General features: G+C 34.1%; 1 protein-coding gene across 1 annotated transcript in view; it reads right to left on the bottom strand.

The window, feature by feature from the left end:
• The window catches only part of LOC116421631 (catenin alpha-1-like), a 59,057-nt gene that overhangs the window by 14,812 nt on the left and 18,879 nt on the right, over positions 1-25,366 (bottom strand). The window contains exons 2-3 of the mRNA XM_031953363.1: positions 20,958-21,064; positions 16,900-17,095 (exon numbers count right to left, since the gene is read on the bottom strand). Of these exons, the coding sequence (XP_031809223.1) occupies positions 16,900-17,095; positions 20,958-21,062 (301 nt within the window). The 5' untranslated portion in view covers positions 21,063-21,064. The remainder of the gene's footprint in view (positions 1-16,899; positions 17,096-20,957; positions 21,065-25,366) is intronic.

Raw genomic sequence — 25,366 nt, 5'->3', positions numbered from 1 at the left:
CCTGGGAGGGCTTTGAAAAAGCCACAGGACTTGTACAAATCACAAAGATGGGAGCTGAATGTAGAGTCTTCTGATTAATAATCCAGGGCTTTTCTCAGGTTAGGGGACAAACTATCTGTTGTTAAAGAAGTAATCTCCCGAGTTCACAAGCTTTATCCCAGTAGGCTGGGAAACAAAAGCACAGTTATTTGGCCTTTAATAATCCCCTGAGCCCACAAAGGACTTCCCTACATATTGTCCTCTCCCAGTCACCTCCCCATCTTTTCTTCCCTCTCCCACTCCCTCCAGTGTAGCAAAGTACTGTTTTGTTTTTGCATGCAACTCTCCTAAGAACAAAGCAAGTTCTCAGTGAATGCTTGCTGAAAAAATGAATAGCTACAATGTAACTTTAGATGGTGGACCACAATTATCATATACTTAGAAAAAAAATCATGATTTTACTACCCCTTCTCTTCTTCCTTTCCCTGTCTGGCTCCCTCCAAATGAAGCCCTAAGGTTCAAGTTTTCAACTTCCCCAAAACACAAATTTAAGAAAGAACCTGAGGTAAACTAGTTCAGAGCTAAACAGAATAAAATTCTGACACAGTTTATCAAATTAAGCTGTACAATATCCATGCAAAGCAAAATTTGGGTTCACATTAATTTTCTGTAGGACTATTACTCGCTAGGACAAAATCACTAACGGAAAGCTTTCCAGTTAGAACAAAATCCATCCCAGTATTTTTAAGTGCAAAAATGTTTTAGTTTTAACAAAAGAATGCGATATCCTTCACTAAGGATCCTATTCCCTTTTTAGGGCAAAAGTAACAATTTCATAAAAGTTTCATTTATGTATTCCTTCATTCACAAATTAATATGGCTCATGAGGGTTGAGATAAAGGTCAGTTTGAACACATCCATATCACTATAGATATAAACAAAGACAATGTCTGGTTGGCATCCTGAGTAGCAAGAGAGATGCCCAAATTAACTACAAAAGACATATAAATGAAAACACTATCTGCATCCAGAAAAAGAACTGATAAAGTTATGTATAGAGTAGTTTTTTACATATATGAATTTATGTCAAATGGTAACTGGGGAGGTGAAAGATGAAGGAAAAGCAAAAAGGAAAAAAGTTACACAATATCTTTATTATATATTTAAAGGAAATAGCAAATTGTACGTAATACACTTGTAACTTCATGTATAATTATCTTTTTTTCTATTCTAGTATGTTACAGAAATATTCATTTTATTTCTTAAGTTCAGAATAAAAAAAAGATTAAAAAAAACTATTTTTAATAGCTTCAAATCAATCAATTCTCCTCTAAGGAAGTTTAATGGTTAAGAAATAAGCCTAAATGGGAACAGGAATGATTGGATTTGGATCAAAGGACCTATGCTGAATTCCAGCTACTAGCTGTAAGACCTTAGCTAAGTCTTCTCACCTCTCTGGGACCTAATTTAATTCAATTCAAGATGGGACAAGAATGGAACAAAAAGGAAATGATCCAGGCCTTATCCTTACATAATTTACATTCTACATTGGAAAAGGGGCAAACCAACATGTATAAATATACACAAAAAGAACAATTCACAAAATAATTTCAGAAAGGAGATGACAATCAGGAAAAGCTTCCTTTATGAGGTAGCAGCTGAGCTAAGGCTTAGAAGAAAGGATAGAGAGAGAGAATGAAATCTAATAAGTAAGGAAAAACCTGTGCAAAGGTACATTGAATTTTGGCCATAGGGAGAAGTCCAGTTTACCTAGAACATAAAATGTTTGAGAAGTAGTAAAATGAAAAAGGCCTAGAATAACAGCCAGGAACCAAATTGTAAAGGCTTTTAAAATGCCAGGCTGGGAAGACACTATTTACTCCTAAAAAGGGACACTCAAGATTTTTGATTAGGGGGCTGACTGAGGTCTGTGTTTTAAAAAGGTTTTTATTATTTCCAGAGACATAGAAGAAACACTGGAGAGGATAAAGTATCAGAAGCAGGGAAACAAGATGATAAGAACCAATAAAGAGGTTTTTGACATAGCATTGATCAGACTCAACAAACAAGAAAGAAAGGTTAAGTTAATGGGAAGGAAAAGTTAAGGATAACTTTGGCATTGCAAACTTGGGTTAACCATGATACTATTCTCTTGAGAGGGAATAATGGGGCGGGGCGAGGGGGGGAGAGAGAAGAATAAAATCATACAGAGTAACCTACAAAGAAAAAAATCTAAAAGGATTAAAAAGGAGATGAAACCAGTTAATTTGAGGACAAAAATCATCTGCAAAGTTTTCAAATAAATGCTCTTTTATAGTTATTGTGTATAATCTCATTCTCCCCCCCTCCATTATTCATTTTTTAAAGCACATTTAAAGTGTCAAAATATCGAAACTATATAGACATTACTTGGAAAAATGGGGTATATACAATTCACCCTACAACACACAGTAGAAAGAGAAGCAGCCAGTTCTATTCTGTATCTACTTCACAACTGAACAATAAGCAAAAAAACCTCTTTAGGCTGCAGTGTCTGCTGAGAAATCACAACTGTCAACACTCCCTCCCCTCAGGGCTTCCCCTTAACTAAACTTAAAGTTAAAATGTTTTGGAGTTCAAATCAAGGACAAGTGAAAAGACAGTAAAAGAAATTAAGGGGAGAAAGGAAGAGAAGTTATAAGTAGGCATATTTAAACTCATTAAGAAGGTCCTTCCTAAAGTAGGAAATCCAAAAATGGAAATGTTACTTCAAGAAATACTAAGTTTCCAGGCAACTAGGTGGTGCAGTGTATAGGGTACTTGCTCTGAAGTCAGGAGGACCCAGTTGCTGACTGCTGTGTGACCCTGGGCAAGTCACAACCCCAATTACCTCAGCAAAAAAAAGAAAAGGAAAACAGAAATACTAAGTACCTTGGAGGTTGCTGGGCTGGTTGATCATTTACTGAACAATGCTACTGGTAAGGAGATTAAGGTTTTAGATCAGAGCTTTTTTTGAGAGCTTAGTAGAAAGAACACTAATTTGCTATCAGAAGATTTGGGTTGGAGACTTCAATCTATTAGTCTAATCAGATCATATCTACTTGAAAGGGACCTTTAAAGTTATTAAGTTCAACACCCTCATTTTAGAGGGAAGAAAACAAAACAGAAATTAACTAACCTACCCAATATCACCAAGCAGTAATTGGCAGAGCCAAGATTTTACCTCAGGTTCTCTTGGCTTCCAATCAAGCACTCATTCCACTAAAGCAAAAACAAAACAAAACAAAACAAAACAAAACAAAACAAAACAAAACAAAAAAAACCTTCCTTCTTAGACATCATTTGAAATCCCACACTCAAACTTTTTTTAAACCATATTACAGAAGAACTAAAGCACTAAAGAAACAGTGTTGGAAAAACAAGAAAAGAAAATAAAGTTTTCCACATTTTAATAAAAGTGATTAATCTTTTACATAGTGATGATAGTGAATACTTGCTCCTTGTATTCTATGGCTTCTTAAAATCCTGCTCACATTCCCACACTATTTCTTACCTGTTCAGTGACTGAGCCACTTGATATGTTTCATAAAGGATTAAGGAAAGGGATTAAGACAAAATAAAGAAGTATGGAAACTATAAACAATGAATAAATGCTCAACTAGACTCTTCATTGCTTTTCACAGAAAAGAGTATTTCAGACTTTTTATAGCTCTTCCAACTCTTGAAATCTTATCACTTAAATAAGAATCTCAGGTCTTGGTCTTGTGGAGCTGTCATGTTGACACAATTCTTAATTCCTAGCCTCCAAAAACTTAAATAAGATGGATATTTTAAACAATTTTTTTCAACATATTAAATAAATTCAAAGAGGGCCTACTATCTATTGTACAAGAAGTAGCATAATGTACTAGATACAAAACTGGCCTTGAGTCAAGTCTTACCCCCGACATAAAAAGCAACATTATGCAATATTTGCTTCATGCCTTATTATCTTTAGATCTTGGAGAGGGCCAAAGAGGAGAGGTTGCATGCAAAACCAAAAGGCTCTGACACTTCTTCATACCCTAAATTCTCACTCACTATAAAACTCTTAGAAAGTGACTTTCTCCCATAACACACCCAAAAGTTGTTACTATAATATCTCAATCATGTATATGTTATTCCAAACTATTTAGTTATGATGAATGATTAGGTGGCAGACACGTTTGATGGATTTGGAATCCAAGCTTTTCAAAACCACTCTGAAAAGTTATGCAGTAACAAGAACACAGTCAAAATAAAAAACTTTAAGAAAGAATTCTGATCAATAAAATGACCAGTGATGAAGAATATTATCTATCACCCAACAAGGGGTAAAGAACCCAATATGCAGAATGAGAAATGCAGTTTTTTAGAGAGAGCCACCATGGGAAATTTTTTTCCTTGACTATGTATGTTTTCTTTGCAAGGTTTTTTTCCCTCCTGTTCCCCTCTCAATGGGACAAGGGAAGAGAGAGAAAATAATTCTCTACAACCTTCAGTTGTCCAGTCTAAACAAGTAAAGGAAATTTTATCACATTTTCCTAAAACACCAATGTGATTGATTCATTAATATATGGCAGAAAGAAAGTTTCCTATCCAAAATTATATAAACAATGAAAATGATTTTAGTGCTTTCAATCCTTTTTTTTTTTTTTAACAAATATCTTGTTAATAATATAATCCAGTCTACAATTGTGAAAATGAAAGAATGTCTTTCTTGTAAAAATTAGTTTTTAAAGATACTTCTCTTTTATGTTGTATATTGTATCACAAGGTTTCAAAGAAAAGTATATCCTAAAAGTGGAAGATATTATTTTCTTCTCAAAATATCAAAACCTGATATTTCTAACCAAGAAAAAAGATGGTTTTGAGATATTAGTATAAATGGAACTATTACTTATTTTAATTAGTTTCTCTAATGATTCTTTGGAGTTTCCTAAGTAAATTATCATATCATTACCACATAGAGATAATTTGATGGTATTTGAATGAAATGGAATATTACTAGAAAGATGAATGTGAAGAGTTCAAAGAAACATGGGGAAACATATGAACTAATGTCAAACAGAAGCAAGCAGACAAAAAACATTAAATTATGTAATATTAATGAAAAAAAAACTCCCATTATTCTCAAATTATAATGGCCAAGTTGAGCCGCCAAAAAATAAGAAAAATCTATTTCCCCATCTTTTTTTCTGAGATCAAGAACGATGGATGTAGAACATTGATTGTATACTGTCAAACTCAGGTGATATGTTGGTTAATTTTGCCAAGATATTTCCCCCTCCCACCTTTCTCTTTTATTACAAGAAATGGCTCACTGAATGTGAAAGGGGGCAGGGGACATATTCAGAAAGTGTGGTAAAAACAAAAGTTGTAAAAATTTTTTGAAGAAATTAAAATAATTCTCTAAAATGAGAATTTTGTTGATTAAGTGCCTTTTCAAACTGCTTATATACAAACTTTGTATAAAACAGACTTAAGCGAGTCCATAAAGAAGGAATAATCAAAAACTCAATGTCTTTGGGTTTGGATTTTTTTTTTTTTAAACTTCGACACTGGGAATTCAAAAAGAAATTATCCAAATTTGGTATTTTAAAAACTATCCTGAAAAGTGTTTAACTAGCATAGTGCCTTGCATACATTTTTAAAAATAACTAAGTCTGTTATAATTAGTATAGGCAACTTCAGGTGATGAAATTCCCTTTCCAATGTGGGCTGGTAACAGCTATGCAACCTATACTCTTAAAAGATTTTCTGAAGGGTACTGAGAGGTTAAGTGTCTTGACTTGTCCCAGGGTCAAAGTTGTCAGGGGGCAAGACCTGAATCAAGGCCAGCTTTCTATCCACTACATTATACCACCTCTCATACTATACATAGTAGACCCTTACTGGATTTATTTAATGTGCTGAAAAAAAAAATGTTTAAGATATCCATCTGATAAAGTTTTTGGAGGCTAGGTAATAAGAACTGTGTGTCAACTTGACAGCTCCTCAAGACCAAGACCAGAGATTCTTGCTTAAATTATCAAGGTTTCAAGAGTGGCAAGAGCTATAACTGTATTCAGTGTTCAAGAAGTACAAAATAAACATAATGAAAAGCTTGTACAGTTCATTGCTAGCATCGTTTAGTTTCAGGTTCAGTTTCAACTTCCAGTTGAAAGGGAATAGGAAAGTCAAGAGAAGCTGCAAAATGGGGACCCTACAAGTTAGGTGTTCAAAAGAAATTCTGAAACCAAAATAAATTTTGAAACCTACAAACCAACAGAAGATAAAAACTAGTGAATGGGCCACAATGAAACAGATGTGGGGGAATGGTGTCATAAAATAACATCTTCAGTCAGATGGCCCAGGCTCCAGGATTTAGTACTGAATCTGGCATACAGTCTGCAATAAATAAATGTATTTGCTAATTTAACTTGACATCCTAGGCTTAAACCACTTACCAGCTATTATGACAGGGAGTAAACTGGTGAATTCATTGGGATAGGAAATTCCCAGACAAGAAAACTCTTCTCTACCAAAGCAGGTGAAATCCTTCTTTGAATAGAATTAGAAAACTGCCTATAACCCAGACACGGAAATGAGGTTCCCATTATCACAAAGCCATGAAGAGATTAAATGATGCAACCTTTGCTATACAAGGGGATGAGGATGATAGGCAATGTTGGACACAGATCTTGGTCTGGTCCCTGAGTAATTCACACAATCTCTAAACCTCAGGCAGAAATTGGAAGCTGACTTATTTACTACAGAGTATGACACTGTACATTATCAGGAAGGGGGAAATATATAAGATGAATAAAGCTAAGATCATCAATATATAAGAGAGGTGTTAACTTTCAGTATTCAATATAAACTCCTTAATCAAATCTTTCTTCTCTATTTCCTAACATCAAGCTACTTTGGAAAATAACTAAAGAGGTGTTAAGACAGGGAAGGTATAGAACACCCCATACATCATAAGCCTGTTGCAAAATATCTGAGGCCCAAGAGCTGAGCACCTTTTTACTCCCTTAGTAGATTTCCAACATTTGAATGTTCAAAACCTAATTTTGTTTTTCTAGAATTCCTGATTCTTGAAAGGTTGGTCTTTGGGTTTTTTTTTTTTTTTTTTTTGGGGGGGGGGGTTTGTTTTTGAAGTAATGCCTAGCTCTAGCTAAATACTCCAGAACTGAACAAAAGAATCTCCATTACTGGGGGAGGGGGAATCTAATCACCCATGAAGCATCTATTTTTTAGCAACTTAACTAAAAATCAAGTGTTACTTCTAATAACATTAAAGTGTTTTGAAAAATTACTTCTTCCTAATACTTCCATTTTTGGAGGTGAGCAAAGCCAAAAAAAAACATGATCAAAGCTTCATAGATTCATTTTATAATAATTTACTCACACATTGATTTATTTACATAAATATGGTGTGAGGTATATAGTAGGTGCTTGCCATATGTTTGTTCACTGATTGACAATGACAGAAGTATATATAGTACTTCGGTGACTTGTCAAAAGAATACTAATGGGTAATAAGTGGAAGAATTGAGTTTGAACCAAGATCCTAAATTCAAATCTAGACATCTATTTGTTCTCTGCATACTGCCTCACAATGATGATTCTTATACTATATGATGACCAGTTCTGATGGATCAGGCCATCCTCAGCAACGAGATCAACCAAATCATTTCTAATGGAGCAGTAATGAGCTGAACTAGCTATCCCCAGAAAAAGAACTCTGGGAGATGACTAAAAACCATTACATTGAATTCCCAATCCCTATATTTATGCACACTTGCATTTTTGATTTCCCTCACAAGCTAATTGCACAATATTTCAGAGTCTGATTCTTTTTCTACAGCAAAATAACGTTTTCGTCAGGTATACTTATTGTGTATCTAATTTATATTTTAATATATTTAACATCTACTGGTCATCCTGCCATCTGGGGGGTGGGGGGGGTAAGAGGTGAAAAATTGGAACAAGAGGTTTGGCAATTGTTAATGCTGTAAAGTTACCCATGTATATATCCTGTAAATAAAAGGCTATTAAATTAAAAAAAAAAAATTTGGCCAATATAGAAATAAATTTTGCATGATTCTAAAAAAAAAAAAAAATGATGATTCTTAATTTAAAACGCTTTACATTACACATATTTAATCTATGTCAGATTACTTGCTGATTTGGTGAGGTAAGACGACAGAAATAATTTGGAAGATAAAGTCTTACCAAAAAAAATGTCCAAAACTATCTTTACATATATTTGGAAAATAAAATGTTATTTAAAAAATTGTAAGATAATTAACATCCATTCCATGTGAAAGTATTCCTTTTTTATTCTGATTTCTACAGAATTTATCAGAAAAATGAGGTATTTTCAAACACTTGATGCCTTTTTAAAAGCTAAATTTGTTGCATTTAAAAGATTACACAGACTCAGAATAACATGATCAATCCCATTGGGTAAGGAAATCATCACTGCCTATTTATCTTTTAAAATCTTCAGTTTATATTTTGAGTCTCCTAAACAATGTAGAAAGAATATTCATTCTGCTCAACATAGTTTTTGCTTTATTCTTATCTGACAAAGGATACTTGTCACCTACAAATCATAGATCCTCACATGAAAAACAATATGTGAAAAAGATAGTAAATGTAGATTTTCCACAATGAAACACACAAACTTAACATGGCTTCAAGGGAAAATATTCAAGATTTTCTAAGGCAGCACATGGAAAAGACAATGCTTAGAAACATTTGCATAGAACTACTGAATTCCTAATTAAAAAAAAAAAAAAAAGTCCCTCATATAACCTCACAGTTTCTAATCTCCAAAATAATTTTTTGAAAATTTCTTAAAGGACTTTATGTATTGGAGTGATACTGAAAATAAACAGCAGACCTTATACAATTTACCTCTCAACCCCCAAGACACTAGTGACATTTCAGTTCATTCTTGTTTACAGGCAACATGGAAGTAAAAATTAAAATAGAATGCTACATATATTCATGTTCTCATTTTCCTTATTCATTCAAGGATCCCCGCGGCTACCCAGACACATTCCAAAGAAAGATACTCTAATGATTTCACATTCAAATACATGCACAATATGTACTCTGATGTGCAATGTCTTTTTAAAGAAAATTAACCAATGGAAACTCTGTCAATGGTTAATAATGTCATGGCTGAAATTCTACTAATCAAAGTTAAAATTATGGTTTCCAAGGAAAATCTTCAGTCACTGCGGTGGTGTGGTGGAGTGTGTGTGTGTGTGTGTGTGTGTGTGTCTTGGAAAGAAAAGATAGACAGACATATTACTATTCAGCTAAGATCCCCAAGGTAACCTAGTTAGTTCATTTAGCTTTAGGAAGTTAGTATCTTAATAACAATTATTTGTTTTTGAATTGAAGATATGTAGAATACATTTTTAAAGCAATTTCACAATGTCAGAAGGCATCAGGATTTAATAATTTCCCTTTTCTTCCCCTGTTTCCAATCTGCCTACCCTAAAATATGAAGCTTTGCAAAGCAGCATATGCTTACACCAGTCTGATGACTTGGAAGGAGATAGCATTCTTGGCACAACTTAAGACAAAGAAAATATACCCTCTAATCCACTCAAGTCAGAGAAACAACTCTAAAACATAAAAAAATTCAACTGACAACCTGTTAATGATTCTTTGGAATTTGCATTTTACTTTTCCTATTCTCCTACTCTGAACATAGTTACCAGAAAAAGAAAAAATGGGGGAGTGTAGTGGAGAGAGATGTGGAGGAATAAGAATACTAAAAACCCTTTCTGTGCTTTGAAACGGTAAGATTTTTACACAAATACCAAGAATAAGGAAATGGTAAGAAACATCAGGAAATGGGAAGAATTCCAGGTGAAGGGTGGAAATTGTAAAAGAGCACTTAAAGGCAAATATAGATTTAAGGAAAATCAGAGTAGTGCCACACAGACTAGAAGAGTGACAAAAACATTAAAGATGAAAACAGCTGTTTAAAAGTCATACAAAGAAGAAAGGAGTTAAAAAAAAAAAAAAAAAACCCTCAAAGGAAAAACATAAAATTGAAGAAATCAACTGATTTCTCTCATTAGGTGTAATGCAAAAGATGATTAGGCTATAATTGTTGAAACCTAATTAAGGAAACAAGTTTTAGATGTTATTCCTTTTCTATGCATTGATATTTGAGTTTGCAATGATAAAAGGTATTAGCCTAGTTTGTTTCTGGTTTGGTAGGGAAAAAAGTTCTATGGTTCATTTTCCTCCCCTTTTTTGTTGTATGAATGTATAAATCTTACAGGCTCATGGGGGTGGGAAATCAACCTTGTTAACCCAATCTGATTAGCATCATAATTTAAACAATTATATATGACCATTAAAACAGGATCATTCACTTATTTTCTCTTTTAAAGTTCCTACTTCAAGAATTCTACACACCTGGACCCAATCCTAACCTCAATCTCTCAAACCCCACTCTGAAAGGTTACTGACAGTTATTTTGGAGAGGAATATGGCCTTTTTTTTTTTTTTTAACATCACATCTTTTAGATTGCCTATACTACACATAGTATTAATCTTGTGTTGTCTCTGTCTATAATGGACAAGTGTTAATTTTCACATCTTTTCCACTCTTTGATCTGGCTTGATCCTTAAGTCAGGTAGTAGGGGGAAAAAAGCCAAGAGCTTCTTCTGACACTATGTAATCAATATACCTTCTTCCCCCACTCCTCAAGTGCCCTACTGTTTCTTTAAATTTCCTATCCCAGATTTACCAATATGAAAAAGTTTTGGTGTCTCTTCCCACATAAATTATTTAGTCTATTACCATAGTTCAGTTACATAACCTCATCATAAAAGCTTTGCATACTCAAATACCAACTTTGTAAAAAACAAAAACAAGCTCACCTACAACTTTGTGATATTGTGAGACTATAATTTCCTACTAAATTATTCTATACTTCAAAAGTTTAAAAGTTTAAAGGCATTTTGAATACTATCAGAAGACACACTGACAGTTACTAGAAGATCAACTCTAACTAGTAAATTCAATAATAGTTGCTAATAAATTAAAACTGGCATAAATTAGAAACCTATTCTCTAAGAAGTAGTACCTCCCCCCTCACAACTATCTTATCTCTCTCCAGAAAAAAATAGCAATAATATACTTTACTATAAGTATAGTAATAAGATACAAGTTTTGATTTGCAATACTGAATCAACAAATTCTTCACATCTCAGTAAGTTTAAAAAAAAAAAAAAAAAAAAAAAAGAATAACATTTGGACTCAGAATCTGATTTGACTGGAAACAGTATTTTCCATGGATGAGTCAATGGAGACTCATAACCTGGAGAGCATAAAAACTCCAAAGAAATCTTAAGACACTCACTTATTTGAATTCAAGTGAATTTGAGAAGAGAGAAATATAAAATTTCACACTTCCATTATTCCAAGTAGGGAAGAGAATTTAGGGAATAAATTCTGACATCAATTCTTCACTGTGATAGACATCCCTCACATGACCCACACACTCAAACAGGACAGTAATAAAGAGTTGTTGTTTTTTTTTTTTAATGCTATAGAAAAGACCATGCTAAACTCTCCCAGGCTCCCAAATGGGAGACTTATAAGGCCAAACCTTTGCCTTTCTCTTAGATGCTTTCCATACTTTTTATCTTAGGCAAATCATTTAAACTCCATGGTCTCAGTATCCTCATCTGTAAAAGGAAAAGATTGGAGTAGATGACCTCTGATGTTGCTTCCAAATCTAAATGTATGTTCTATGACACCCTTAGGACTAATAGCATTTGTATATCAGGAAGATAGGACTACTGTACACCTATGCCATGATGTGAAAATTGACTCCTGGACTTTTGCCTTCCTCCATCCACACTCTAAAGCTAATTCTGTTGAATTCAACTAACATTAAATATTTATTTATTTACTATATGAAAGCAGTGAAGGAAAATTAAATAATATAGCCCCTGTTCACATGAAACTTTTCTGTCCTTTTGAAGAATATCTTCAGAGAGAAACTATAACTTCTACTGCTCAGAAAACTTTCCCTGATCACTAGAAATTGTGTTCTACCATTAAAGAGTAAATTAAGTTTATTTTATTCCATTCCCTCTTTCTAACAAAAAATATCACCTTACATGAGATGGCTGGCTTGGAAAGATTAGGGATGAAGTAAAAATATAGGCAATATAAAAATAAAAGATGGCTATAAAAATTAGAAAAAAAAATACACGTATACACCCTATAATTTAATGATTACTCCCCAAATGTTGCCATCTCTATCATGTTAATAGCTTACTGAAGGAGGATTTAATAATTAACTTAGTCTAAAGTAGAAAGCCTATGCTCAATTATCAAAAACCCAAAAGGACACTGACAAAATAAAACCCTTATGTGCAAAGAGTCACAGATAGTGGGGGAACTCTGGGTGAGGTATAAGACCCTCCAGCCAGGGAAACTGCTGACATGTCTGGCTTGGCTCCCTATCTCCCTTAAGGATGTCTCAGCCTTCCCAAGAAGTCAGGAGACATGACAACCTGTGTTACAATTACAGCAGAGTTATTCTAAGTGGCAAAGAGACATCTATAAACAGTAGCAAATCGTTTATGTGGTCCCACATGCACAGTATATAGTTAGTGTATGCACAGTGTGCTATAGTCAGATAAGGATATTAGGGTATATAAAGCTGACAGAATTTGGAATAAATGGACTCCATGTTTGACCATCCATGTGAGTTCTGCCCTTTTACTCCTCACCCATGATCAGGATTTGGGCTGATACCACAATCCTTCAGTGAGCAGATCTGCACATGACACCTGTTATGATGAGGCCATCCTACTAATTAACAACAACATAGTTGTGCCAAAATTCTTCAATTGTGCATAGCACCAGAATACATAGTGGAAAGTGGAGGGAAAAAGTGTTTATATAGTGCCTATTATCTGCTATCAATAGGTTAGGTAATTTACAAATATTATCTCTCTTGATTCTTAAAAAATCCTGAGAAATGTCATTTTAAAAGTTGAGGGAACTGAGGCAAACAGAGGTTAAGTGACTTGTCCAGCATCACAGAGCTAGTAAGTATATGAGGCTAGAGGCCCAACTCTAGGCCTAATGCTCTATTGTATCACCTGCCTGCCTGTGTTCAACATTCAAAATTGATGACTTTAGCCAAAGTACACGAAAGGAATAATGTCCAAGCTGATAAAAATGTAAGATTTTATATTTAACAAAATATTAATAGCAATACTTTTCTTTCTTCCTTCCTTCCTTTCTTTCTTTCTTTTTAAGAAAGGGGGATTCAGGAATTTATGACCAAAGAAAGTACTAGAGAATATTATGAAAGGCAAAATTCTGCTTTAAAGTTTTTGCACAATAAAACAAATGGTCAAGATTAGAAGGGAAAAAGAAAACAGGGAAAACAATTTTTACAACCAGTAATTCTGATAAAGGCCTCATTTCTAAAATATAGAGATCTAACTCAAATTTATATATATATATATATATATATATATATATATATATATATATATATATATATATATATATAAAAGTCATTCCCCAGAAGATATGAACAATTTTCAGATAAGAAATTAAAAACATTTTGAGTTGTATGAAAAAATGCTCTAAATCACTAGTCATATAGCTTTCCAGCAGTGTCAGAGGCTGGATTTGAACACAAGTCCTCTTGACTCCAAGGCCTGTGCTCTATGCCCTTATAGCAGCACTTTTTGCTATAAAAAGAACTTGGAACAATATAGCTATCCACCAACTGAAGAACATCTAAACAAATTATGGTACAGGAATGTAATAGAATTTTACTGTGCTGTAAGAAGTGAAAGAACAAAATGAATTCAAAGGAAGGCACAGAAAGACTTATATGAACTAATGAAAAATGAAGAAGAAAAAAAAACATACAATAATAAAAAATTAATATTGCGCAATCACAAAGAAGACTCTGGTTTCAAAGAGGAAACATGAGAAGATACCTCCTGCAACTCCAGTGCAGAGGGAGGAGGTCCACAGGTAAAGAATATTGCATGGTCAGATTTTTGTTTCCGTTTGTTTTAATATATTGATGAATTTTGCTGACTTTTCCCCCTCTTTTTTCTCTGAAAAAAAAATTATTTATTATAATGAATGGAGCTATTTAGACATTATAATCAATTCAAGATGCCCAATAGGCAGCTGGGTCAGCAGAGAGATTAGAACTAGAGAAGTAGATTTGAGATTGAGCTTCATAGAATTAATCATTGAATCACTACGAGAAGGGTTACCCAAAGGACATAGTAACTTTGGGTGTGTGTGGGTTTCAGTAAGAGCAGTGATTGTGGTAGTAATAGTACCTATTATCTGCCTGGAAGTAGACTATGCAAGTAGAACTTCTACAGAGTTCTAAAATTTGCAAAGCACTGTTCTAATATTTTTTCATTCAATCTTTACAACAATCTTGGAAGATAGGTGCTATTATTATCCCCAATTTACAACTGAGGAAATTGAGGCAGAAAAGGCTTAACTGATTTACCCATGGTCATGTTGCTAGTATCTGAGGCATTATGTGAATCCAGTTCTTCCTTATTCCAAGCCCAAGACCATCAAATTGCCAAGTATAGTTGGATTTGGGGTTGAAAGGACTGGTATAAAGATAAATTAAAGTTTAACCAAACAATGGGAATTTCAGAGAACATAATGAAGGAGAGGGGCTCAAGAAAGGTAACAGAAAAAGTTAGTTTTCACCTAGATCAGCCAGTGTCCCTGAATCACTAGGATTAAGAGAAGAGTTTGCTAGCCATAGAATGCTAAAGTAGCATTTACCTTAAGCTCCTATATTCAAGAGTTCTCTGATGAAGAAATGTACCAGATTATTCTTTCTCAAAAAATAGGGGAATAGACATCATCAGTATGTGAATCAGTCAGTAATACTGGGTCTTGAGAATCTGTTTAAAGATATTTTATCCATGGATTATGTCTTTAGCTCTAGAGCCTTGAAGGCTCTGAGAACCAAGTGTACAGTTCTTCTTGTGGACTTAGTACTTGCAATAGTAGGTGAGGCCCTGGCCCGGGAAGCCAAGCCTTATCATTCCTGGAGGAGGAAGGCCTGGCCCGGGAAGCCAAGCCTTCCTCCTCCAGGAATGACAAGGTAATGCTTTGGAATAACAACTTAGAAATGCATTTAAAGGTCAACAAAATTAAGACTAACATTTATATTTATATTTATTATATATATTTATATTCCTTCAATGCAGCAGGAGGATCCAGTTGAGATTGGATAAATTACATGTGTAGTAAACCCAATTGCCTAATTGCTTGATTCCTTTTCTTCTCTGCACCAACAATGAAAAGAAGACTTTTAGTAACAAATGAACATATAGGAATGGAGAAGGCAGACAGTAAGAGTAATCCAGCATTGGCGTTTGGCCAGACAGGACTGGCAATAGAACAAGGTGGTAAGGGATTCAAGGATAACCAATACTGAAGAGAGCTGGAAGTAAGGCTAGGGAAGGGGTGATGGAATGGGAGAACAGAGATGAGTAAAAGGATTGGGAATCAGGATGGGCTTAAGGAATAGATTTAGGAGGAATGAAGCAGAGAGATAGTAGGATAGGATATTGTGACTGGATAGAGCATTTTCAGAATTTTGGATCATGGAGCAATAGAAAGATTCTTGTGTGATTAAGATGAAGTGAAGATGATGGTAATGGCATATAAATTGAGCATATCAAGGAGGCATCAATATATATGTTGTAGTTCCAATATGAGGACAGAGGGAATAGAATGAAAAAAGAACTAGGTTCTGAACTCCTGGAAAAAAGTAATGTAAAAGTACAAGTAAAAACTTTTTAACTGAAGTAGGTGATAAAGCTGAATGGAGTAAAGCTAAAAGAAGAGAAGCTGGTGAATAATAAGGACAATTTAGAAAATGAGGGTGTGGTATATATGTATCAGACTAACACCCACATGGAGCTCAGAAGATGTAAACTATGTTTCTGAGACTGTTTAAAAGAAATATCCAACTCCTCAACAAGTATTTTTGTTACTATGCATATTAGACAGTCATTAAATCAGTTTACACTGTCTCACAAGTCTTAAGTTTTATATCAGTTTTAACTTAAGAGGGCTCTCATTCTGGGGAATGGTTAAAATAATAGAAAAATGTTTTCCACATTTAATCTTTGGGTTAACTTTTCTGCACAGTGCCATACAATTTATTGTGGGTTAGGACAAGCATACACTTTTATTTTAATCACCTTAGGATGTTAGAATCTAATACCATTCCTAAAATTTATGCAAAATTATGCTATCAAATTCTTATTACAACTCCCACTTCTAAAACATGTTATAACTCCCCAAATTTATGGTATCCTTCCTTTCCATACTTAGTAATATCATGGAATGAATAAATCTGCTAGCAGAGTCAATTATGAATTCTGAAGTAGTATTGGACTAGTGCTATCAAAATTTCAGTGTTTGTAAAATTCTGTTGTCTCTCAAAGGACTACTTTTTTAAGACCCACGTTAATTTATGTCAAATCTTAACCTAGTGTTCATTTATATGAATGACAACACATAACTCTGCAGATGAATTTGTATGATCTCTACACTATAACAGCTGCTCCATTCTATCAATCCTGTGAAATACCAGTTAATGTTCTACAAGATAAATGTTTAGGTAAAGATAAATCCCAAATACTCCATAATTTCCAATTATCTGTTATATCAAACACCAAACAGAACTGAATCCAAACCTCTATTTAAAAATAAAAAGATATTAGCATTGAAGTATTTGTTACTCAAAATCCTAAAAGATTCAAGCAAATGAATTTCAACCAGCTATTCTAGAAAAGGAAAGCAAACCAAGTTTTCTGAAAAATCTATTTTTCTACCTACCAAAGAGTAACATCACCCACCTTGTTTGCGAACATCTTCTACAGCAGCCACAAGTTCTTCCTTGAGAAATTGACTCTCCTTGGCAATTTTATCACCCTTCTCCAAGAAATTCTCAGTTGCTTGTTCAACTGATGCAGCCAGTACATGGGCTTTCTTAGAGCGACCTCTTTTCTTGTTGGAGGGTCCCTTGTTACTGGTGGTTACCAGTGTTGTAACCTAAAACAGTTTTATACATTTAAAGAATAAATTGCAGGCTTTTAAATGAAAATTCTGTGAGGACAAACATTCAGGTAAGCTAGCCACAAAACATTATCATTTGTGAATTTCTAGCAGGCATTAGTCACTCATACAAAATGTAAGAAAACAATTTTATTTTAAAAGTGATGCTCCTAATTCAAGTAAGTGGTTACAAATTGTAGCTTCCGCTGAATAAATTGTGGTATATGAAAATTATGGAATATTACTGTTCTGTAAGAAATGACCAACAGGATGATTTCAGAAAGGCCTGGAGAGACTTACACGCTGATGCTGAGTGAAATGAGCAGGACCAGGAGATCATTATATACTTCAACAACAATACTAGATGATGACCAGTTCTGATGGATCAGGCCATCCTCAGCAACGAGATCAACCAAATCATTTCTAATGGAGCAGTAATGAACTGAACTAGCTATACCCAGAAAAAGAACTCTGGGAGATGACTAAAAACCATTACATTGAATTCCCAATCCCTATATTTATGCACACCTGCATCTTTGATTTCCTTCACAAGCTAATTGTACAATAATTCAGAGTCTGATTCTTTTTGTACAGCAAAATAATGTTTTGGTCATGTATACTTATTGTGTATCTAAGTTATATTTTAATATATTTAACATCTACTGGTCATCCTGCCATTTAGGGGAGGGGGTGGGGGAGGGGGTAAGAGGTGAAAAATTGGAACAAGAGGTTTGGCAATTGTTAATGCTGTAAAGTTACCCATGTATATATCCTGTAAATAAAAGGCTATTAAATAAAAAAAAAAAAAAAAAAAAAAAATTGTAGCTTCCATAGGAAGTAGGCCAACTGGGTGGTTTAGGCAAAAAATATAGCAGAATGTGATGAAGCAGAAATAATACATTCCAAAAAAGGTTTTTAAAGTTTACATTACGACAAGGAAAAGTTTTAAGGGTCAGATCCATCATCTTTCCCATGCATCCTTAAGCAAACCATCCAGAAAGCAGAATGTGACATTATGAGAGTATGATAGAGCCAGGTTTTCAGAGGCATTTTGGGTTGTTTTTAATCCTTAAAAATTTGCTCCTGAAGATAAATTTCTTTTCATAGTTTATTCACATGAATTACTTTAGTAAGAACTTTTTAGTCAAGAGTTCTTTAAAAAGACACACACTACTGCCCAAAGAAATAATAAATGTTAAATTTTAAATCTCTGAATACTAATCATCTGTGTAACATGGTGAACAGCTATTTTATCTTTTACATAAGATGCTTAAAGACTTGTTATAGTTAAAAATGGAAAGAACTAAACTACAGAGTACCTCAGTAAATGGGTTCATAGGCTATAAATCTCCTTCACAATTCCTACTACATTCACATGTATAAATACTAATTTATATTAATGAGATAGAATTCAAAAGGGGAAAAATGGCTCAAGCTATTCAATCTCATATTAATGTAATCTAGCCAGTTATGCCCTATATTCTGTATAATAGACAAGATTAATTAGTTATTAATTCTTAGTCAAATGTCACAATCATTCTTGGTGGCACCTACAACTGTAACAAACACATTACAATAATCAAATTATAAGAATCAAAAAACATACAGATTGTAATTATAATTACAAATTAACATTTCTCACATATACTTTCTACTCTGTCACTTCCACCTCACTATTAGATTATTACAATAGATTACTGGTGGCTATTCCTATCTCAAATGTCTCCCTATTCCAGTCCATTATCCTTCACCTAGTTGTCAAAGTAATCTTCCCAAGTTTGATTTGTCCCTGTCACCCAATCATCAATTCAAGAGGCTCCCATCACTACTAGAATTAAATGTAAAATCCTCAAAGTCTTTCACAACTTGACCCCCTACTTCTTTTTCAGACTTCTTATACCTTAAATTTCTCCACACTCACACTGATACATTGTTGGTGGAATTATGAATACATCCAGCCATTCTGGAGAGCACTTTGGAACTATATCCAAAGAGCTATCAAACTTTGATCCAGCAGTGTTACTACTGGGCTTTAAGAGATCTTAAATCAGGGAAGGGGACCTGTATGTGCACAAATGTTTGTGGCAGCCCTTTTTGTAGTGGCCAGAAACTGGAAACTGAGTGGATGACCATCAATTGGAGAATGGCTGAATAAACTGTGGTATATGAATGTTATGGAATATTATTTTTCTGTAAGAAATGACCAGCAGGATGATTTCAGAAAGGCCTGGAGAGACTTTACACAAACTGATGCTGAGTGAAATGAGCAGGACCAGGAGATCATTATATACTTCAACAACAATACTCTATGATGACCAATTCTGATGGACGTGGCTCTCTTCAACAATGAAATGAACCAAATCAGTTCCATTTGTTCAATAATGAATAGAACCAGCTACACCCAGTGAAAGAACTCTGGGAAATGAGTATGAACACTATACAGCATTTCCAAGCCCTTTGTTTTTGTCTGCTTGCATTTCTGATTCCCTTCACAGGTTAAGTGTACATTATTTCAAAGTCCGATTCTTCTTGTGCAGCAAAATAACTGTATGGATATGTATACATACGTTGTATTTAATACATACTTTAACATATTTAACATGTATTGGTCTACCTACCATCTGAGGGAGGGAGTGGGAGGAAGGAGAGGAAAAATTGGAACAAAAGGTTTGGCAATTGTCAATGCTGAAAAATTACCCATGCATATATCTTGTAAATAAAAAGCTATTTAAAAAAAAAGAATAACAACAAAAAGTATACCAAGTCGTAATCACACACACACACACACACACACACACACACAAAATTTCTCCACCCCAGTTCCCATTCCTTCCAATGCTCTCTGTGACACTAACCTCCTTGATCTTTTTTACAGAAAATACTCCACTGCTAGACTCTAGGGATAGTCACTGGCTATTCCCCATGCCTAGCATACTTTCCCTCTTTCATTTCCGTCTCTTGGCTTCTTTCAAATCCTAAAAGAAATTCCATCTTTAAGAAGAAGGGTTTCTTAATGTTCACTGCTGTTGGTGCATTCTCTCTTTTGACTACCTCCAAGTTTACACTGTTTATATCTTCTTATTTGTGCACAATAGTTTTCATATTGTTCCCCTACTAGAATGTGAGCTCTATACCTGGAGTTGACTGGGACTGTCTTTTGCCTTTCTTGGTTTCTCTAGTGCCAAGCATAGTGCCTGGCACTTACTGCTTATTGACTGACCTATAAAACTTACCACTACTTTTAAAGGTTTTTTATTTACACAGTAAGCAAGCATGAGCCAAGTAGGTAGTGTTCAGCCTTTCAAGAATTTTGTATAAAAGAAGCATAATGTATGGTGGTAGAAAGAATGCTGATCTCAGTCATGAGCCCTGGATTTACGTGCTGGTCCTGACATTTCCCAGTTGAAAAGCCATGAACAAATCTCTCTTTTACCAAATAAAGATACTGCCACCATAAACTTTACTATACAATAGTACTAGCAACTTAGAGATAGTGAATTTCTATCATTAAAGTGTTTTCATAAATGGCACAAAAATACCACCTCTAAGATTTGTCAATTTCTATTATCACTTGTAATAGTTAACCATCAATATATTTATATTGAAGGTCAAATGCTAAAGAACAATGGAGTATGAATCAAAAGACCTGGTTGCTTATCCTAGTCGCACTACTACCAGGAGCTACAGGGCTTCTGTTTCCTCTTCTACAAAAATAAGAAAGTTGGCTTACATGATTTATAAAGGTCCTTCTAATTCTCTAATTTTGTAGGTCTTCAAAAAACACAATTCAACATGAAAATTAAGGCCCACCTTCCCAAATGACACCATAAAGCTTCAAGACAAGTGTGTAAATTCTTACCTGAGTAACAAGAGGCTCCAAAAGTCTTTCCACTGCCAGAGTCCTTATTTCCAGACTTTTGGGGTCCCATTTGAAGTTTATGTTGCCTGCGTGTACAGCAGTCATTTCTGGAGATACAAGCAACACAACAGTCAAACTCTGGCAAGCATATTTACAAAAGATCACTAAGTTTCAAGTCAAAATAATCTTTCATTTTAGGTACTTTTATAAAAACCACATAAATGAAAAACATACTACAAGGTAAACCTGAAAAAATTTCTAGGACTGCAAACTGGGTCACAATATATCTACTTGTCCGTTTCTCTCTCAACCAGATCAATATATCAATATTCATATCTCATGATAAAATCAAAAAATTAAAGGCAGCTGCAGCAGGATGTCTTACAAGTTCACCGTAGAAAGGCAAACAAAAAGAAAGTTGTCAGAGATGGTTTCAAAATGCACTAAAAGGCATTAAGAATGGGACATGGGACAATGATCAACTTGCTTTCCTATGCTTTAAGAAGCATAAAGCAAAATAACTGAGGTATGTGCATCAATATCTGTTGTAGAAGATAAAAAGGGTAAGAAAAATCTAAAAAGAAAGTGATGATCTTATAAACCAAATCAATATGTACTTTAACACTTAAGTCAAAGACTATAAAGAAGGATGGCTTCTTTATAGTTATATAGTAGGTCTCAGTTTTCAGAGGGGAAATGATTTCACTATCCAGATGTCTCACACTTAAATTATTAATACTTTCATCCAGAAGAATTTTTTTGGAAATAAGCTGTCAGAATACACTTGATTATAGTTAAAGCAAGTCAAAATCATCTTTAAAATGGAGGATAAAAAATGAAAAGGTTCTGTGAAAAATTCCCACAATTTCAATATAAACTATTGAACTGAACTACTAACATCAACTAGGTGTTAACTAACCAAACCAAACGACAACAAAAAATTTTAATTAAAGTATTTGCCACAACTAAGACTAAAACCAAGTTTTAACCAAAAAAAAGGTCCTAATAGGGAGGATCAAAAAAATAAAAACTAAATAGATGATTTTGACATATAAAATGACAAAAAGCTTTTGCAAATTAATGCAACTAAGGAAAAAGTAGTAGTCAACTAACAGAAAAATTTTGTATGAAATATTTCTCATCAGGGACTAATAACTAAAATATATAGACAACTAACAATAATGAACTTAAACTTAAGATTTCAGTAAACCAGAGAATTTCTTCTACCAATGTAGGTCACCATCTTCTTTACCATTTAGTCTTAAAAGAGTTGCCTTAAAAAATGAGGTTAAGCAACTTATTCAATGTCAAACAAGCAGTATCTATCAGAAGCAAAACTTGAACTCAGGTTTTCCTGGCTTTGAGGCCAAATATCTTACTAGTACATCACACTGCCTCTGAAAAGCCATCCCCTAAAAAAATGAGTGATCAAATGTATGGAAACAAACCATATGAAAGAATGGTCTTGATCACTAAAGATGAATGAAAATCAACCCTGAGATTTCACCTCATACCTAACAATGATAAATAAAAACTGAGAATAGCCTATGTTAAGGGGTTGTGGAAAGAAAAGACATATTAATGCACTATTTGTTGAGCTGTGTGCTGGTCCAATTTTTCTCAAAAATAATCAAACTATTTGAAGTTGTCTACATGCTTTAACAAGGTATATACCGCAAAGGTCCTGTACAGAAAAATGGTTCCATATACAGCCACACTGTAGTAAGAACTGGTAACAAAGTAGGTACTTTTTAGAAAGAAGGGCTAAACAAAGTAGAGCACTTGAATGGATTACTTACGATGTTGTAAGAAATCAAGAATACGAGGAAACAGGATCAATGTAACACTTATATGAACTGAGGTCAAGCAAAATTAAATCAAAAACACATACCACTCTAATAATGTAAATGAAGAGACTAGCAAGAAAAAAACTTGAAAATAAATGTCGTGAAATTTAATGGTTAGGGCTGGTTCCAAAGAAGCAATATGAGAAGACATTCAGTCTGCTTCTTTGCACATGTTAGACACAATGAATGTAGAACTCACAGGCTTTTTCAATATGTTGAGTAACTAATTTCTTTTTTCTTTCACTTTTTAACTGTTATAAGAGATGGCTTTTTGGGAGGGGAAGACGGAATGCAATGGAAAATGTAGGTGAACTAAAAACGACATAAATATTTGAAAAAGGCATAAATATTAAAATATATAATGTAGGACTGAAATTTTAACTTGGACTGTCGTGCTTTTCTCACAAATACTTGAATCCAATACATTTGTTGAATCTTGATGATGAAATGGATAAATCCTTCATCAGCTGATGTGATTTCAGAGCATGGCACCTCCCAGGAAAAAACATGAACCTTAACATATACATATATACATGGCTGAGAACATTAGAACTGCTCAGATTGTTCCTCGTGATTTGGGTTATTTCCAATATGACAGAATCAGATGGGATAAACTCTAAATAAAAGCTCTCCCTTCCACTGACTATAAAATAGCTTATCTTGTTTTTCATATGCTCTCATCTTATCTTCTGGACTCTGTGCACAAGGCAGAGTTGGAGGGGGCTTTTCTTGCTCTCCCCTCTGGGAAGAGAAAATGACTTTTTTTTAAAGTAAAAGTATATGGCAGTCAAGGAGATTATTTCCCAGCCTTCTAGAATCTGGACACTTTCTTCTACTTCTCCCTTTTTCTGAGAAAAAGTCAGATGAGATTCTTGAAAATGGATCTATGACCTGATGGTTTCCACGACTTGAAACTATTTGTATTTGATGAGTAATTCTAATTTTGAGACATCATGGACACAAGAAGACCATTTCCAAAGATAATACATTCAGAAGAAGCATGATAAGGGTATCACCTGAAGGGAAGGTCTGCTAATAATTTATTAAAACTAAGGGATAAAAGATGGGCAACTAAAATACCAACTTCACTTGTTCTCATATAACACATACAAAGATATAGCAGAAGGCATCCACTATATTATGCAGATTCTCTGGTAGAACTATGGGAAAATTTAGACAAGAATTGTACAGGATAAGATAGCATGTATAAGCTGTAGACTTCATTCCCTGATGGAAGGAATGCTCTACATTGATGAGATTACAGACTTACTGAAAATATCAAAGTGTGAACGCAATGAAAAATGGAAAGGAAGCATTGCTAAAAGAGCAATGCTGCCACAGAGATAGCAACTCCAGTAGAAGAGATGCCAACAAAGGTCAGCTTTGAGCATATATAGTTTCCATTATCTTTAGCTCTATGCATAGACTGGTAGTTCTGACAAATACAGAATACAAGCTCCCAATCCCAGATCACAAACATCAGAATTTTTAGATAAGGAGCTAATACAACATTAATAGGCCCAGTGGCTAGTGAGTATGGCAATAGGATATACTGAATCATTAAAACAAGTATATTCTCTGAATTGCTTAAAAAGAAATGAGTAAATTCTAATTGTGCCACAGCATAAAAACATGTGGGACAGGAGAAGATGCCAATTAAGCCTTACCATCCTGAGGGCTGGGACTAATCAAACTATGTTTCATTCAGCAAAATCCTATTTTATATATTTCTGAGGAGGCAAAAAAAATTTTTTTAAATCCAATATACTTAGTTTCATTTTATTTGTCCAATGCAACCTCAACTTGCAAGCAAATCTTCAAACACTCCCAAACTAGAATACCAAGACAACAAATATTTTGCTTATTTGTAAGTGAATACACCTAATTATTTCTTCAAAACTATTTTAATATTTAACAAAATGTATTCTGTTGTTCAATAATTTATGCAACAGTACAAAGAGTATAATCTCTCTCCCTCCTTTCCTCCCTTTTTCCCTGCTTCCCCTTCCTGTCTCATACCTTCATCCATTTCCCCCTCCTTTTTTTTCTCCCTCCCCATCCTTATTCCCATACTGGGTTCACAGCAAATCAAATTTAAGAAACTACTTTATATCATTCTATTAAAACAAATACTATAAGTCTGCTAACCTTGCACAATGCCAGTCAAAACCATTCACTACTCAGAAAATTTTCAGGGCATACTTAATCAAATATATAGGTCACCAGACAGTGTCACAAGGGTCAAATTTCCAATGGACTAGAAAAGCAGGTAGTGTTGGATTCTACATTCCAATTTTGCTTAGAATTTTAAAAATTGTTCTAAAGTAATAGCCTCATTTTTTAAAAGTACTCATCACATTCTCAATATTATAAAGGAATCACTTTTCTAATGTCATAAAAACTGTTAACATGTGGGATTTTGAAACTACACCATCCATCAGAGATAAGGCTATAATGGTCAACTTGAATGTACTGATTATTTTTATGTATATGTATGCATACACATATCAATCTGAAATAAACTCTGGTCTGATCAAACATGGGCTAAAAAGTCTCATCTAG

The sequence above is a fragment of the Sarcophilus harrisii genome, chromosome 2, assembly GCF_902635505.1.
Source record: "Sarcophilus harrisii chromosome 2, mSarHar1.11, whole genome shotgun sequence".
Lineage (NCBI taxonomy): Eukaryota > Metazoa > Chordata > Mammalia > Dasyuromorphia > Dasyuridae > Sarcophilus > Sarcophilus harrisii.
This window is presented reverse-complemented; position numbering and strand designations above follow the sequence as displayed.